The following is a 14,158-nucleotide window of genomic DNA, read 5'->3' as shown; positions in this document are numbered from 1 at the left end:
CTTCTTCTCATCACTTGTTTTTCAAAGCAGAGGATAGTTGAAGCACTGGTTGAAGGATGTGGGGGAAGCTAAGTTGTTAGCAGCACACTGACCCCCATTACAGAGGGAGCATGTATTGCACTCTGGAAAAGGATGTAACCTATTTTCTAAAGGGTATATTTAAGAAATAAGGCCAATATACCACGGCTACGGGCTGTTCTTATGCACAAGGCAATGCTGAGTGCCTAGATACAGTCCTTAGTCATGGTATATTGGCCATATATCACAAACCCCCAAGGTGCCTTATTGCTATTATAAACTGGTTACCAGCGTAATTAGATGTTTATGCAGAATTTGTGCTATGGAAATACTTTGTGTACATATAAAGCCAGGGTCTATAGATAACTTTCTAGAACAGCTCTTCAGAGAGCACCCCTTCCCTTGGTCCAGAGAAACTGGTGATTAAACAATCCCAATAACAAAACCCTGGACAACTCAATATGTCATGCAGCAGTGCTTTATTCACATCATGAAGACAACTCTTCGGCACAGATTATACATCTTTCTTTCAAGTTCTTTATTTTGTGGGATTGTCCTCAGCAATTCTGCTGCGATTACTGATGTCTCATAGGGACATAATTTCCCACCCTTCAGGTGTAAGGAGAACTCTCGAGACAACTCCACAGGTAGCCAGTCCGAGGGAACCTCAATGTCACAAGTTTCTATAATGCCATTTTTGATGTCCATGTTTAGAGTTGCATTGCAGATAGATGTGTCATTTTTCAACTCAAAAGTCGTACAGATACTGAACTTAGGAGTCCTTCCAAATGTCCACTCCCATGCCAACAGTTCACGGGCCATTCTTTGGATACCAGGCAAGGACAGCTCATCACTTGGGTCCACAAGTGTTACAGGGCTGCTGAAACCAAACTCTGTGTTGTACTGGGATGCCACTGAATCCATGATAGTGTCACAGTCCAACGTCGGGTCCTCATCCAGCAGGTTTTTCACAGGGGATGGCACGCTTTGCGTTGCATTGCTCTTGATACCCTGGCAGGTCGGTTTCAGCACTGCGGACAGCAGTGCCCTGTCAGCCGAACACAGCAGGGTGCAGTGATGGTAAGCTGCTGTCCTTCCCAATTTAGCAGCGGTTCCTGAAATCTTGTGTTGGCCATTCAGCAAGATGTCAAACCTATCTGTTGCACGTACATCCATGTCTGGCCTGAGTCCTTTCAGAGCACTTGTCACAACTTGGAGATTCCTGTGACGGTCATAGTTTTTCTTGGAGGTGAAGAAAGTCAAATTGACATTTCCTAAATCGTGGAATACAGTCCCGCCCCCACTGCGTCGCCTGGCGAGCGGTATCCCTTTCTGTCTCATGACCTGAAGGTTGCATTCTTGCCACGGGTTCTGATGTCTCCCTATCACCACCGCTGGGGCATTACTCCATAAGAAGAGCATATTCCGGTTTTGGAGGTCAACATTATTGTGTATCCAGTCCTCCAATGCTAAGTTTTCAAATATGTCTGTTGACAAAGATTTGAGGATAAGTCCTGACTTACCAGTCTCGTCAATGACAGCTGACAATGTGCTCTTGGCTCGAGCCGATCGAAAACAGGCTTGGGATTGTGCGCACAAATTCGAGAATGTTCTTAAAATCATCGCGCCTCTATCTGTCGTTTCTTCTGTGCATCTGAAAATAGGTCACTTTTGTGGAAAGAAACTTTTCAAAATACATGAATGGAAACGTTCAGAGTGAATACGTTTTCAGATCCAATTCGTTTTACACACATACTTCCGTTGTTCTTCCTCTTAGTTTCTTAAAGGCACGGTTTATTTACCCTTGTTGTAACACTGCCATCTGCTGTGCTGGAGGGATATCGACTCCATGTTGCTCAAATGATTTTCGATGCTGCTTTTTCCACGCCACCCAGTGGCATGTTGAGTCAAAAAGGATTACTAGTTCCTGAGGGGCTGGCTGGGTTGGATTTAAAATATTATTTTGGGCTTTTTTTCAAAATAAACAAAGTAACAGGGTAACACTTGCCCCTCTGCAAAAGCAGCCACAAAATGCTCACTATATGGAAGTATCATGTACTGCAAGGGGACAACAGCTAGGCTCGCACAAAACAGATTGACAGTGAAATTTATTATAGTAGCCTACTTTTTAATCCTGAGGAAGGCAAAATAATTTAGATCTATTTGAAGCCTGGGGTGTATTCCTTTTATTTTAAAATGGTAGCATAAATTGCATAGAACACTGCAATGCATTTAGCAATGCAGTCAAATCAGTCATTCTGATGCATAATACTTCTGCATTTAGATTTGGAATTACACTAGGCTAACATTATCTTCTGCTAACATTTTCTGCACGTGTTGTCAGTGTGTGTGGTGGAGTACCGGGTCACTGCGTTGTCAAGGTAATGGACGCACACTGTGAAGAAAGAGCCTTTGCTGATTGGTTTGCAAGCTTGCGACATCTCGAATTCCGATCGAATCCTGACATCTGATTGGTCAGATTGTTTATCCGTATGAAAAGCGGTTTAGGAGCCATTCAGGGTTTACAACAGCAACCCCCAGTGATTTATCCAGATAACCTCACGTAACTATTTGCTAGCTACAGCTATAACTATTTCTTCCATAAAGTAAGTTGAAGATCTCTCTCTCTCAACCATGATTTTTTTGTTTACATGTAATGTTTTACTTAGACAAGCAGAGTAGATGTAGCCTGATTCTATTTAAGTGTTTAGCGAGCAATCTTGCCATAATCAAATCAATATCGCTTTCGACATTTCAAGGCTAGCGTCGTTAGCAAGATTGCTGTGATTTGGAAGACACTACTTTGCAAACTAGCAACCTTTTGAACACCAATACTGTGCAGTTTATAATACATTCATAATCAGTAGCTCGATTAAAAGCACCTGTTAGCCAAATAAGGAACTTTAATACAATGTTTTGGTTTGCAAGGTCAAGTTTGAATATGCTTGGTTACCATGACAACGTAAATTGTTTAGAACAGTGTGTCATAAATCAGGCACTCTTGTTAGTTTTTTTATTTTTATCTATCAGCTTGATACAGACACATTTTCTTATGTGAATTATTTTCACCTAATCCCCATTGCCCTTCCTGTGTCAGGCTGCAGAGGTTAGTGTGGCTCGTGTGCAGGCTGAGGAGGTGCAGCTTCAGCAGGGGGTGAGGGGAGGAGAGGGGGAGGAGGAGGAGGTGGAGGAGCTGTCTTTGGAGAACCACTAGGAGCCAGGCCATATCAGTACACCAGCTCAGCTGCAGGAAGAGCAGGACCAGCAGGGCCCCACACTGGAGACAACAGAGGACCACACACAGCATGCAGAGGTAGACTTACTGTGTGCCTAAGAGGGGATGCGATGTGTATACTGAACACAATGGATGAGTGAATGTCTGATTGAATCAATGCAAGATTTCTTCGGGTCTGGTTTTGTAGAGCATCATCGAAAACCTGCAGAGGAAGATCACGTCACTAGAGGGCGCTATCACCAAAGTGACACCTGTAAGACCACGACTGATACCACTATATTGCATTCTAGTTCAACAGGCATAAAGAAAATAGTATAATCAATAGCCTACATTTACCATCCACCCTGGCTTCTGGGTTCTGGGCTATGTCTCAGGATAGCGAGTCAGCAGACACTGAACCAATAGAACTTGAGACCCAGCTGAACCCCACAGTAGAGCAGAATCAGGAGCAGGACCTGCAGGCCTTACTGGACCAGTTGCACCAGGAGAGAGACAGTCTGAACAGACTGGTGCAGAAGCTCAGCCTCACAGGTGAGTTACTCTGGGGCTGGACTGAGAGGAGAGAGTGTAGTGGAGAACGAGATGCCAGAATGTGATGTAACATTGTTGGCTATCCTACAGAGAGAGAGCAGGGCCTGTTCACAGAGCCAGGCAGCAGGGGGAAACGTGGCTCTCGTCTGGACAGCTTCTTGCGGAGCGTGGAGGAGGAGAGGGACTACTACAGACAGGAAGCAGACAGCCTGAGGAGGATGCTGAGGGGCAGGTGCTCCTGTAGCCCCTGTCGGGGGCACCTCCAGAGCCGCAGCCCCACCCGCCAGTCCCCTGTCAAGGTAAAGGAATGTCTGTCTAATATTAACTAGAAATGTAAATAGGGATTTGTTACACCATCTTCAGTGTTATAAATGTATAAATGAGGCTATATATCAATTTTCAGAAATGTTGGTAAATTAGCTAGCACTGCGATGCAGTGCCTTAGACCACTGTGCCACCCGGGAGGCATCAGAAATGATACATTTTTGACATCAATAAAATAAAACAATTAAATAAAAATTCATTGAGTAATATAAGACCTGTGAAACATTTACATTTGACATTTTAGTCGTTTAGCAGACGCTCTCATCCAGAGCGACTTAAAGTAAGTGCATTCATCTTGAGGTAGCTAGGTGAGACAACCACATATCAAGGTCAAATATACAGGATACCAACATTGCATTCCAGCAAAACAATATAGCGTTTAGCAAAAGAAACACATTTTCATACACACTTAAATATATTAATAAACATCTGAGAACAGTAATATTTTACACACACATGAAGGTACCCATAAGCAATAATTTCTGATGAAAAAATACAAATGTAAAAAATTGGTGGACATAGCATTTTGTAAATAAACTCTTCAAATATGACTTTTTCCATATTAATCAGACAAAAATCTAATTTCTGACCAATGTCTCCTGGACTGTGAGCACTTTGTCATAATACTAATGTAACAGCTAATGTACTCTTTTGAAATCTGACATCATGTCTTGTTCCCCTGTTTTGGGCAGGGGGGCAGCTATGATTCTGAGCTGATCAGGGTCTTGAGAGAGCGGGACGAGATGCAGAACATGGTGGATAAGTATGAGCGCCACCTGTCAGAGATCCAGGCCAACGTGAGAGTTCTGACTGCCGACAGAGACAAGACCAGCATGCACTACCAGCAGGCCAGTACCATTCTTAAAGGAACAGTTAACTCCAACATCACGTTTTGTCCGACTTTTTCTTTGCTCAGTTCCAAATGAATGGGAAATAATTTTGCTGGTAACAATCCCATTCTTCATCAGGCCCAGCAGGAGGTAGCGTCGCTGCGTCGCGAGGTATTGAAATCCAAGTCGTCGCGCGCAGCTAAGAGCAGTGTCACTGTGTCGGCTCAGAGCATCCTGAAGCGTGTGGAGGCGGAGAGAGACGAGGCAAAGGTCGACCTCCACCGTATGAGCACAGAGAGGGACAGTCTGAGGGAGAGACTCAAGGTCAATATATTAATCAGATTGGACAATCTACTTCTGAGTGTTCCAGCATGGCCATCTATTGACTACCAATTAATGTGTGTGTGTGTGTATCCTGCTGAGAGAAAGTGTCTATGTGTGTGTTGCGTGTTGTCAGATCTCTCAGGAGACAGCCATCAGTGAGAGGGCTCATCTGGAGCAGAGGGTGGAGGACCTGCAGGCAGCCATTCTCACTGTGAGTGAGGAGGAGAAAACACAATGACTAGAACAGACACACTCTTTAAATGTCCCAAGTTTGGAATGAAATGTTTGTTCTGCTAATTGCATTTCATGGTGATTCTCCTTGCTGTAGCTGGAGCATGAGCGGGGGGACCAGAAGAGCCGTCTTGCCCTGATGAGGGAGTCCATGATGGGGCTGGAGGAGGAGGTCCACACCCTGGGCAGGAAGCTGACCGCTGCTGAGGACGAACACAGCAGGACCAGGAACGAGTGTGTCATGCTGAGGTAAGCAAGGAACCAGCACTGATGTATGAAGTCATGTGGTTGGGGATTCACTTCCTGCATCAGCCACATACTGGACATGTGTGGAAACTGTTACTTCTATAGCGTCCATTTAATTCCTTTAATATCATCCTTTTAAGTGTGTGCTCACACGTGTGTGTTCAGACTGTCCAACAGTGAGACACAGAACGCCCTGAGTGACAGCCAGCGCAGACTGACCTCCCGCATCGGAGAACTACAGAACTCCCAGGAGAGGAACAAACTGCTGGACGAGAAGAACGGTGAGGAGACAAGGTCTGCCTCTCTGTGTGTGTGTGTGTGTGTAATAACGCTATTTCAGATAACCTTACCAAACTGAGCCTTATCTGTTGTGTCAGACTCTCTACTGAGGCAGATGTCTGGTCTAAGAGAGGAGGTGAGCAGTCTACAGTCCACCATCACTGACCTGGACCAGAGGAGAGACTCCCTGCAGGAGCATCTGGAGAACAAGACTGACCTCCTTAACTCAGCCCACAACCAGCTGGACGACAAAGTAATCAACTGAACACTAACTACACACACAGCCAATTGTACCTGCCAGCCTACCTGCCTGCCAGCCTACCTACCTGCCTACCTGCCTGCCAGCCTAACTGCCTGCCAGCCTACCTGCCAGCCTACCTACCTGCCAGCCTACCTGCCAGCCACTTTAGGAAGTTGAAATGCCCACTTGGATATCACCTCATGAGATGTGACACATTGGTCTAATATCAGTGATTGAGTGATGGTCTCTTTGGTTTCCATGTGTTTTTCATCAGGAGAAAACCATCAGGAATCTCAGGTTGTCCATTGAGGATCTGGAGACATCAGCAGAGTGAGTCTGAGTTGTCCAGTACCACAAAGCTTCACACAGCAGCATCAGATGCCAGGTCACCATACTAAGGCTCACTCAGAAATGCATACGGATTGCACCACCTGTGTAAGTTAACCTCGAAACTCTGACCCCTGGCTGTGACCTTTCTGTTCCCCAGGAGCGTTCGTGAGGAGCTGGCAGGGCGGGAGAGGGAGCTGGAGGCTTTGAGGAGGAGGCTGGGGGATGCGGAGGAGGAGCTGGGGGCTTTGGCCAAGGTGAAGGATTCCACCCTGAGGGAGAATGCTCAACTCCAAGAGAAACTGGACATGAGCCGCCTCAACAACCAGGTCAGATACAGCACTTTCTGACCAAACCAGAGCACAATTATTTATTTTTTTACTTTGAAATGATCAACCTTTTAGGGTTCATATTATTTAGGGAGGATGGTATGTAGTCTGGTATCTGTCTCTGTTCAGCTATTGTACTCAGCTATTGTCTCTGTTCAGCTATTGTACTCTGTGTCATTTGCCAAGTGACAGGAGTGGCAAGGATTGGAATGTTAGCTAAAAAGACTGGAACTTGACTAGATGCCATGGGCTCATGGTCCAGAATAGTTTTTCATCCCAGGTGATTGGTTAGGGCAAACAGTGGTAGAAAACACTAGGACGCCATATTATTCATGATATACCAAACCTCATGGCCATCATCTCTTTAGAATCTCACAAACACTTTGTAAGGTCTAGTTTGTTTTGCTGTCCAGGCCCTGGAGCTGAATTCTGAGGACTCTGCCCGGGAGGTGAATGAGCTGCAGAGGAAGGTACAGGACTATGTGGCTGACATCTCCCGCATCGAGAACCTGCTGTCCACCAAGGTACCCTCTGCTGTAATTGAATGGATGATATCTCAATCTGTGATCTGTTAGTTATGTCTTGTCAAACAAATGATCACTCATCCAGAGTAGCTATGGCTGCGATTACACAGGCAGCCCAATTCTGATATTTAGGCCAAACATTGTCAAAAGAGCTGATCTGATTGGTCAAAATACCTATTAGTGGAACAATAATCAGAATTGGGGTTCTGTGTCAACGCAGCCTTTGAGTTCCAGATCAATTCCTTTTTGAAAATGTGTTTTTTTCCTTTCCTCCTTGTGCTTTATAAGCGGCAATCAACGTTTTCAGACTGGAGTTGGGTAGGGATTGATGGCCAAGACCTTTTCACTTGCACTGATTCATTGTGGAGCTGAACAAATAATCCAAATGTGTGTGTGTGTGTGTGTGTGTGTGTGTGTGTGTGTGTGTGTGTGTGTGTGTGTGTGTGTGTGTGTGTGTGTGTGTGTGTGTGTGTGTGTGTGTGTGTGTGTGTGTGTGTGTGTGTGTGTGTGTGTGTGTGTGTCCACCAGGAGCGGGAGTGCAGGGAGCACCAGGAGGCTCGGCGGCGTGCGTCGGCCCAGGCCGAGAGCCGGGAGGGGCAGGCGCGGCAGGCGGAGGGGAGCATCAGCGAGCTGAGGCTGGAGCTGATGTCCTCAGACATGGAGAGACGCAGACTCAAGGAGAAGGTGGAGGCTCTGGAGGCCAGTCTGCAGGAGGTCTGTCTAACCTCACTGTCTCTATCATTAGGGATTATCACTGGTTACACACGGGGTCATATTCATTAGACACCAAACGGACTGAAACAGGGTGGGACTACCTGAAGTTGTCCAATAACAAAAGCTCATTTTAGTTTTCTGTTGTAAAAGGTTTTGCGACGTTTTACCATGTTGTGCATAATGAAGATGACCCTGGACTCCTATAGTTGTGTGTATCCTAGGCGTTGTCTGCAGAGCAGAGCTGCAGCAGCCAGGTGTCTCAGCTCAACAGGAGTCTGCTGCACACTGAGGAGCAGTTGAGACAGACCCAGGGGGAACACACCACCACTCAGACTGACCTGGAGAAGACCAGGGAGCTCTGTGTCAAACTGGACTCCAGCAAGGAGGCTGTGAGTCATGGAGGGGATGGTGTGTGTGTGTGCGCGCACATACAGTACCGGTCCAATTTTTAGAACACCTACTCCTTCAAGGGTTTTTCTTTATTTTCACTATTTTCTACATTGTAGAATAATAGTGCAGACATCAAAACTATGAAATAACACATATGGAATCATGTAGTAACCAAAACAGTGTTAAACAAATCTAAATATATTTTATATTGTAATGAATCTCCTCCTCGTCTGAGGAAGAGTAAGAAGGATCGGATCGATATTCAGCGTGGTAAGTGTTCGTCATAATTTATTTGACTGAACGCACAAAACAAAATAACAAAGTGAAATGGAAGAATGAAACAGTTATGTAAGATGACATACACTAAACAGACAACAAACACCCACAACAAAATGGGGAAAACAGGCTACCTAAGTATGATTCTCAATCAGAGACAACGAACGACACCTGCCTCTGATTGAGAACCATACCAGGCCAAACACATAGAAATATAACAACATAGAAAAAGGAACAGACTACCCACCCCAACTCACGCCCTGACCAAACTAACACAAAGACAGGAACTAAGGTCAGAACGTGACAGTACCCCCCCCCCCCCCCCCCCCCCCCAAAGGTGCGAGCTCCGGACGCAAAACATGAACCTATAGGGGAGGGTCTGGGTGGGTTCTGTCCGCGGTGGCGGCTCTGGCGCGGGACGTGGACCCCACTCCACCATAGTCTTTGCTAGCTTAAGTGGCGCCTTTGGAGCGGCGACCCTCGCCGCCGACCTCGGACTGGGGACCCTTGCAGCAGGCCCCACTCCGGCAGCACCGAACAGGCGGGAGACTCCGGCAGCACCGGACAGGCGGGAGACTCCGGCAGGGACGTAGTGAAGGGAGACTCCGGCAGCACCGGACAGGCGGGAGACTCCGGCAGCACCGGACAGGCAGGAGACTCCGGCAGCGACGTAGTGAAGGGAGAGTCCGGCAGCGACGTAGTGAAGGGAGAGTCCGGCAGCGATGTAGTGAAGGGAGACTCCGGCAGCACCGGACAGGCGGGAGACTCCAACAGGGACGTAGTGAAGGGAGACTCCGGCAGCGACGTAGTGAAGAGAGACTCCGGCAGCACCGGACAGGCGGGAGACTCCGGCAGGGACGTAGTGAAGGGAGACTCCGGCAGCACCAGACAGGCGGGAGACTCCGGCAGCACCGGACAGGCGGGAGACTCCGGCAGCGACGTAGTGAAGTGAGACTCAGGCAGCGACGTAGTGAAGGGAGACTCCGGCAGCGACGTAGTGAAGGGAGACTCCGGCAGCACCGGACAGGCGGGAGACTCCAGCAGCGACGTAGTGAAGGGTGACTCTGACAGATCCTGACTGACGGGCGGCTCCGGCAGTTACTGACTGACAGGCGGCTCTGGACTGACGGGAGGCTCTGGCGGCTCCGGACTGACGGGAGGCTCTGGCGACTCCGGACTGACGGGAGGCTCTGGCAGCTCCTGAATGACGAGCGGCTCAGGCAGCTCAGGACAGACGGGCGGCTCTGGCCTGTAGAGAGAACCTGGAGGGAGGAGATGGCAAGACAGCCTGGTGCGTGGGGCTGCCACAGGACCCACCAGGCTGGGGAGACCTACAGGAGGCCTGGTGCGTGGAGGAGGCACCGGATGGACCGGTCTGTGGGGGAACACTGGCGCTCTGGTGCACAGCCTTGGCACCACTCCTCCAGGCTGGATGACCACTTTAGCCCAGACCATCCGTAGTGCAGGTACAGGTTGAACCGAGCTGTGGGTGAGCACTGGAGATCTGGTGCATACTACTCGCACCTCTCCCTTAGACTCAATGCCCACATTCACCCGGCATGGGCGGAGCGCAGGCATAGGACGCACTGCACCCTCCCAGCACCCCGGAGACACGCCGGCGCAGGATACCCTGGGCCGAAATGGCGTACCGGAGACCAGACACACTGAGCCTGCACAACATGCCCTGGCTGGATGCCACTCTCGCATGGCACTTGCGGGGGGCTGGCCTATAGCGCTCTGGGCTATGAGTGCGTACTGGCGACACCGTGCGCTCCACTGCATAACACGGTGCCTGACCAGTACACCGCTGCTTTCGGTAAGCACGAGGAGTGGGCTCAGGTCTCCAACCTGACACTCCCCGTGTGCAACCCCCCAAAAAATTGAGCTGCCTCTCGTGCCTGTCGCGCTGCGATGCTACCTCCTTATATCGCCGCCGCTCAGCTTTCACTGCCTCCAGTTCTTCCTTGGGGCGGCGATATTCCCCAGCCAGTGCCCAGGATCCCTTGCCGTCTAAAATCTTCTCCCAAGTCCAGGAGTCCTCTGCTCCAGGTTACCACGCTGCTTGGTCCTTTTTTGGTGGGTATTTCTGTATTGAATCTCCTCCTCGTCTGAGGAAGAGTAAGAAGGATCGGATCGATATTCAGCGTGGTAAGTGTTCGTCATAATTTATTTGACTGAACGCACAAAACAAAATAACAAAGTGATATGGAAGAATGAAACAGTTCTGTAAGATGACATACACTAAACAGACAACAAACACCCACAACAAAATGGGGAAAACAGGCTACCTAAGTATGATTCTCAATCAGAGACAATGAACGACACCTGCCTCTGATTGAGAACCATACTAGGCCAAACACATAGAAATATACCAACATAGAAAAAGAAACAGACTACCCACCACCACTCACGCTCTGACCAACCTAACACAAAGGATTAATAAAGGAACTAAGGTCAGAACGTGACATATCTTTGAGATTCTTCAAATAGCCACCCTTTGCCTTGATGACAGCTTTGCACACTCTTGGCATTCTCTCAACCAGCTTCATGAGATAGTCACCTGGAATCACCTGGAATGTGTTTCAATTAACAGGTATGCCTAATTTGTGGAATTTATTTCCTCCTTAATGCATTTGAGCCAATCAGTTGTGTTGTGACAAGGTAGGGGTGGTATACAGAAGAGAGCCCTATTTGGTAAAAGACCAAGTCCATATTATGGCAAGAACAGTTCAAATAAACAAAGAGAAACGACAGTCCATCATTACTTTAAGACATGAAGGATCAGTCAATCCGGATAATGTCAAGAACATTGAAAGTTTCTTCAAGTGCAGTCGCAAAAACCATCAACCATCAAGCCCTATGATGAATCTGGCTCTCATGAGGACCGCCACAGGAAAGGAAGACCCTGAGTTACCTCTGCTGCAGAGGAGAAGTTCATTAGAGATACCAGCCTCAGAAATTGCAGCCCAAGTAAATGCTTCCCAGAGTTCAAGTAACAGACACATCTCAACATCAACTGTTAAGAGGAGACTGTGTGACCTTCATGGTCAAATTTCTGCCAAGAAACCATGACTAAAGGACACCATTAAGAAGAAGAGACTTGGTTGGACCCAGAAACATGAGCAATGGACATTAGACCGGTGGAAATCTGTCCTTTGGTCTGATGATTCCAAATTGGAGATTTTTGGTTTCAACCGCCGTGTCTTTGTGAGACGCAGTGTGGGTGAATGGATGATCTTCGAATATGTATTTCCCACCATAAAGCATGGAGGAGGAGGTGTTATGGTGTGGGAGTGATTTTCTGGTGACACTGTCTGTGATTTATTTAGAATTCAAGGCACACTTAACCAGCATGGCTACCGCAGCATTCTACAGCGATACGCCATCCCATCTGGTTTGAGCTTAGTGGGACTATCAGTTGTTTTTCAACAGGACAATGACCCAACACACCTCCAGGCTGTGTAAGGGCTATTTTACCAAGAAGGAGAGCTGACCTCCACAATCCACCGACCTCAACCAAATTGAGATTGTTTGGAATGAGTCGGACCGCAGATTGAAGGAAAAGCAGCCAAAAAGTGCTCAGCATATGTAGGGAACTCCTTCAAGACTGTTGGAAAAGCATTCCAGGTGAAGCTGGTTGAGAGAATGCCAAGAGTGTGCAAAGCTGTCATCAAGGCAATGGGTGGCTATTTGAAGAATCTAAAATATATTTGGATTTGTTTAACACTGTTTTTGTCACTACATGATTCCATATGTGTTTTTTCATAGCTTTGATGTCTTCATTATTGTTCTACATTCTACTAATTTAAAAATAAAGAAAAACCCTGGAATGCGTAGGTGTTCTAAAACTTTTAATCGGTAGTGTATGTCAACATGTTCGTGTGTGTGTGTGTGTGTGTTAACAGTACACTGTGTGTGTGCTTGTAGGTGCAGTGTGAGCTGGAGCTGCTCAGGAAGCAGCTGTCCAGTGAGCGTCTGAGCATGAAGAGCCTGGAATCCATGCTGGTGTCCACCAGGGAGAAGGAGCTACACCGACAGCTCAGCTCCCAGGAGAGACACACCGAGATCCAGCTGCTCAGGGACAAACTCACCGCGGCCGACAGCAAGGCGTGAGCAGACACTTGGTCGCTGTTGGAAGGGTTTCTGATTTGTTCGGTTGCCTGTTTTGACATCTTCCCTCTTTGTTTCTCTTTTTTTCATCTATCCACCTCCAACTCAATTCTCTCTCCCTCTCTCTCTCTCTCTCTCTCTCTCTCTCTCTCTCTCTCTCTCTCTCTCTCTCAGGAGCTCTCAGCGTAGAGAGGTGGCTACATTGAGTACTCGTTCGGCACAGCTAGAGGCTGACCTGGACATGACCAAAAGACAGCTATCTACTGAGCGGTTTGAGAGGTCCGTCCGCCCGTCAGTCTGTCTCTCCTTGCTTGTTGTAAAGGCTTGGCTTGTATTGTACTCTCTCTCTCTCTCTCTCTCTCTCTCTCTCTCTCTCTCTCTCTCTCTCTCTCTCTCTCTCTCTCTCTCTCTCTCTCTCTCTCTCTCTCGTAGGGAGAGGGCAGTGCAGGAGCTGCGTCGTCAGGGTCTGTCGTCATCGTCCTCTGGCCTGCATCCCTCCTCCCCTCACCTGCGTCGCTCCCTCAGCCCCAGCAGGCCCCTGTGGTCCACCCCAGACCACCTGGCCAGAGAGAGATCCCCAGAGAGGTGGGCCCACTCCCTGAACACCTCACACTGAATACAGCACACATATATTTCTACATCTCAGTGTGTGTGTGTGTGTGTGTGTGTGTGTGTGTGTGTGTGTGTGTGTGTGTGTGTGTGTGTGTGTGTGTGTGTGTGTGTGTGTGTGTGTGTGTGTGTGTGTGTGTGTGTGTGTGTGTGTGTGTGTGTGTGTGTGTGTGTGTGTGTGTGTGTGTGTGTGTGGTGACAGGAGCCTGGGGTTCAAGGACCTCTACGACTGAACAGATCTCTCTCTCTGGAGGAAAGATAACCCAACCTTCTCTCTAGTCCTCACTGTGCTATGATGTCATTCTTCAACTCACACCTGTGATGTCATGATCAGGACCTCAGGTTCAGAACAACCCTCCTAGACCGGAAATAGTTTCAACAAGTGTTATTTCAAATGTATTTTTTATTAAATTGTACAAATGAACTGACATCACTGTGTTTGGTTGTGTGTATTGATCTGTAAAATGAGGGACCATTCAGTATATTTTTGATGAAGATTTGATTCAAATGAACTACAGCTAAAAGAGGGAATGATGTTATTTCATTAATGTATTCTATTTTTTGTTCTGGTTTACTTTTCAGTCATAAGTCAGTTGAACCTTGCAGAATGGTACTGTAGG

The 14,158-nt window shown here is 47.7% G+C and overlaps 2 protein-coding genes across 5 annotated transcripts; one reads left to right on the top strand and one right to left on the bottom strand.

Annotated features, from left to right (window-relative positions):
* Nucleotides 1-487: 487 nt before the first annotated feature.
* LOC124011361 (lipoyltransferase 1, mitochondrial-like) lies at nucleotides 488-1,816 on the bottom strand. Its single transcript, XM_046324659.1, has one exon. It carries the CDS (start codon nucleotides 1,639-1,641, stop codon nucleotides 502-504), a length of 1,140 nt encoding a protein of 379 aa, XP_046180615.1. The 5' UTR covers nucleotides 1,642-1,816; the 3' UTR covers nucleotides 488-501.
* Nucleotides 1,817-2,495: 679 nt separating this feature from the next.
* On the top strand, nucleotides 2,496-14,053 carry tsga10 (testis specific, 10). Of its 4 annotated transcripts, none has more exons than XM_046324392.1 (20): nucleotides 2,496-2,624; nucleotides 3,116-3,331; nucleotides 3,441-3,784; nucleotides 3,875-4,083; nucleotides 4,801-4,956; nucleotides 5,077-5,262; nucleotides 5,396-5,473; nucleotides 5,591-5,742; nucleotides 5,905-6,020; nucleotides 6,117-6,271; nucleotides 6,534-6,589; nucleotides 6,747-6,915; nucleotides 7,329-7,439; nucleotides 7,728-7,757; nucleotides 7,968-8,153; nucleotides 8,375-8,542; nucleotides 12,747-12,928; nucleotides 13,104-13,208; nucleotides 13,362-13,514; nucleotides 13,741-14,053. In XM_046324392.1, exons 3-20 carry the CDS (start codon nucleotides 3,619-3,621, stop codon nucleotides 13,769-13,771), a joined length of 2,409 nt encoding a protein of 802 aa, XP_046180348.1. In that variant the 5' UTR covers nucleotides 2,496-2,624; nucleotides 3,116-3,331; nucleotides 3,441-3,618; the 3' UTR covers nucleotides 13,772-14,053. The 4 variants fall into 4 exon arrangements, with proteins under 4 accessions (XP_046180348.1, XP_046180346.1, XP_046180347.1 ...); XM_046324393.1 differs by lacking the exon at nucleotides 2,496-2,624 and having other exon boundaries at nucleotides 3,261-3,331; nucleotides 3,441-3,506; nucleotides 3,628-3,784; XM_046324390.1 differs by lacking the exon at nucleotides 7,728-7,757 and having other exon boundaries at nucleotides 3,552-3,784.
* The last annotated feature ends 105 nt before the right edge of the window (nucleotides 14,054-14,158 follow it).

Source organism: Oncorhynchus gorbuscha, linkage group LG23, assembly GCF_021184085.1.
Source record: "Oncorhynchus gorbuscha isolate QuinsamMale2020 ecotype Even-year linkage group LG23, OgorEven_v1.0, whole genome shotgun sequence".
Classification (NCBI taxonomy): Eukaryota; Metazoa; Chordata; class Actinopteri; order Salmoniformes; family Salmonidae; genus Oncorhynchus; species Oncorhynchus gorbuscha.
This window is presented reverse-complemented; position numbering and strand designations above follow the sequence as displayed.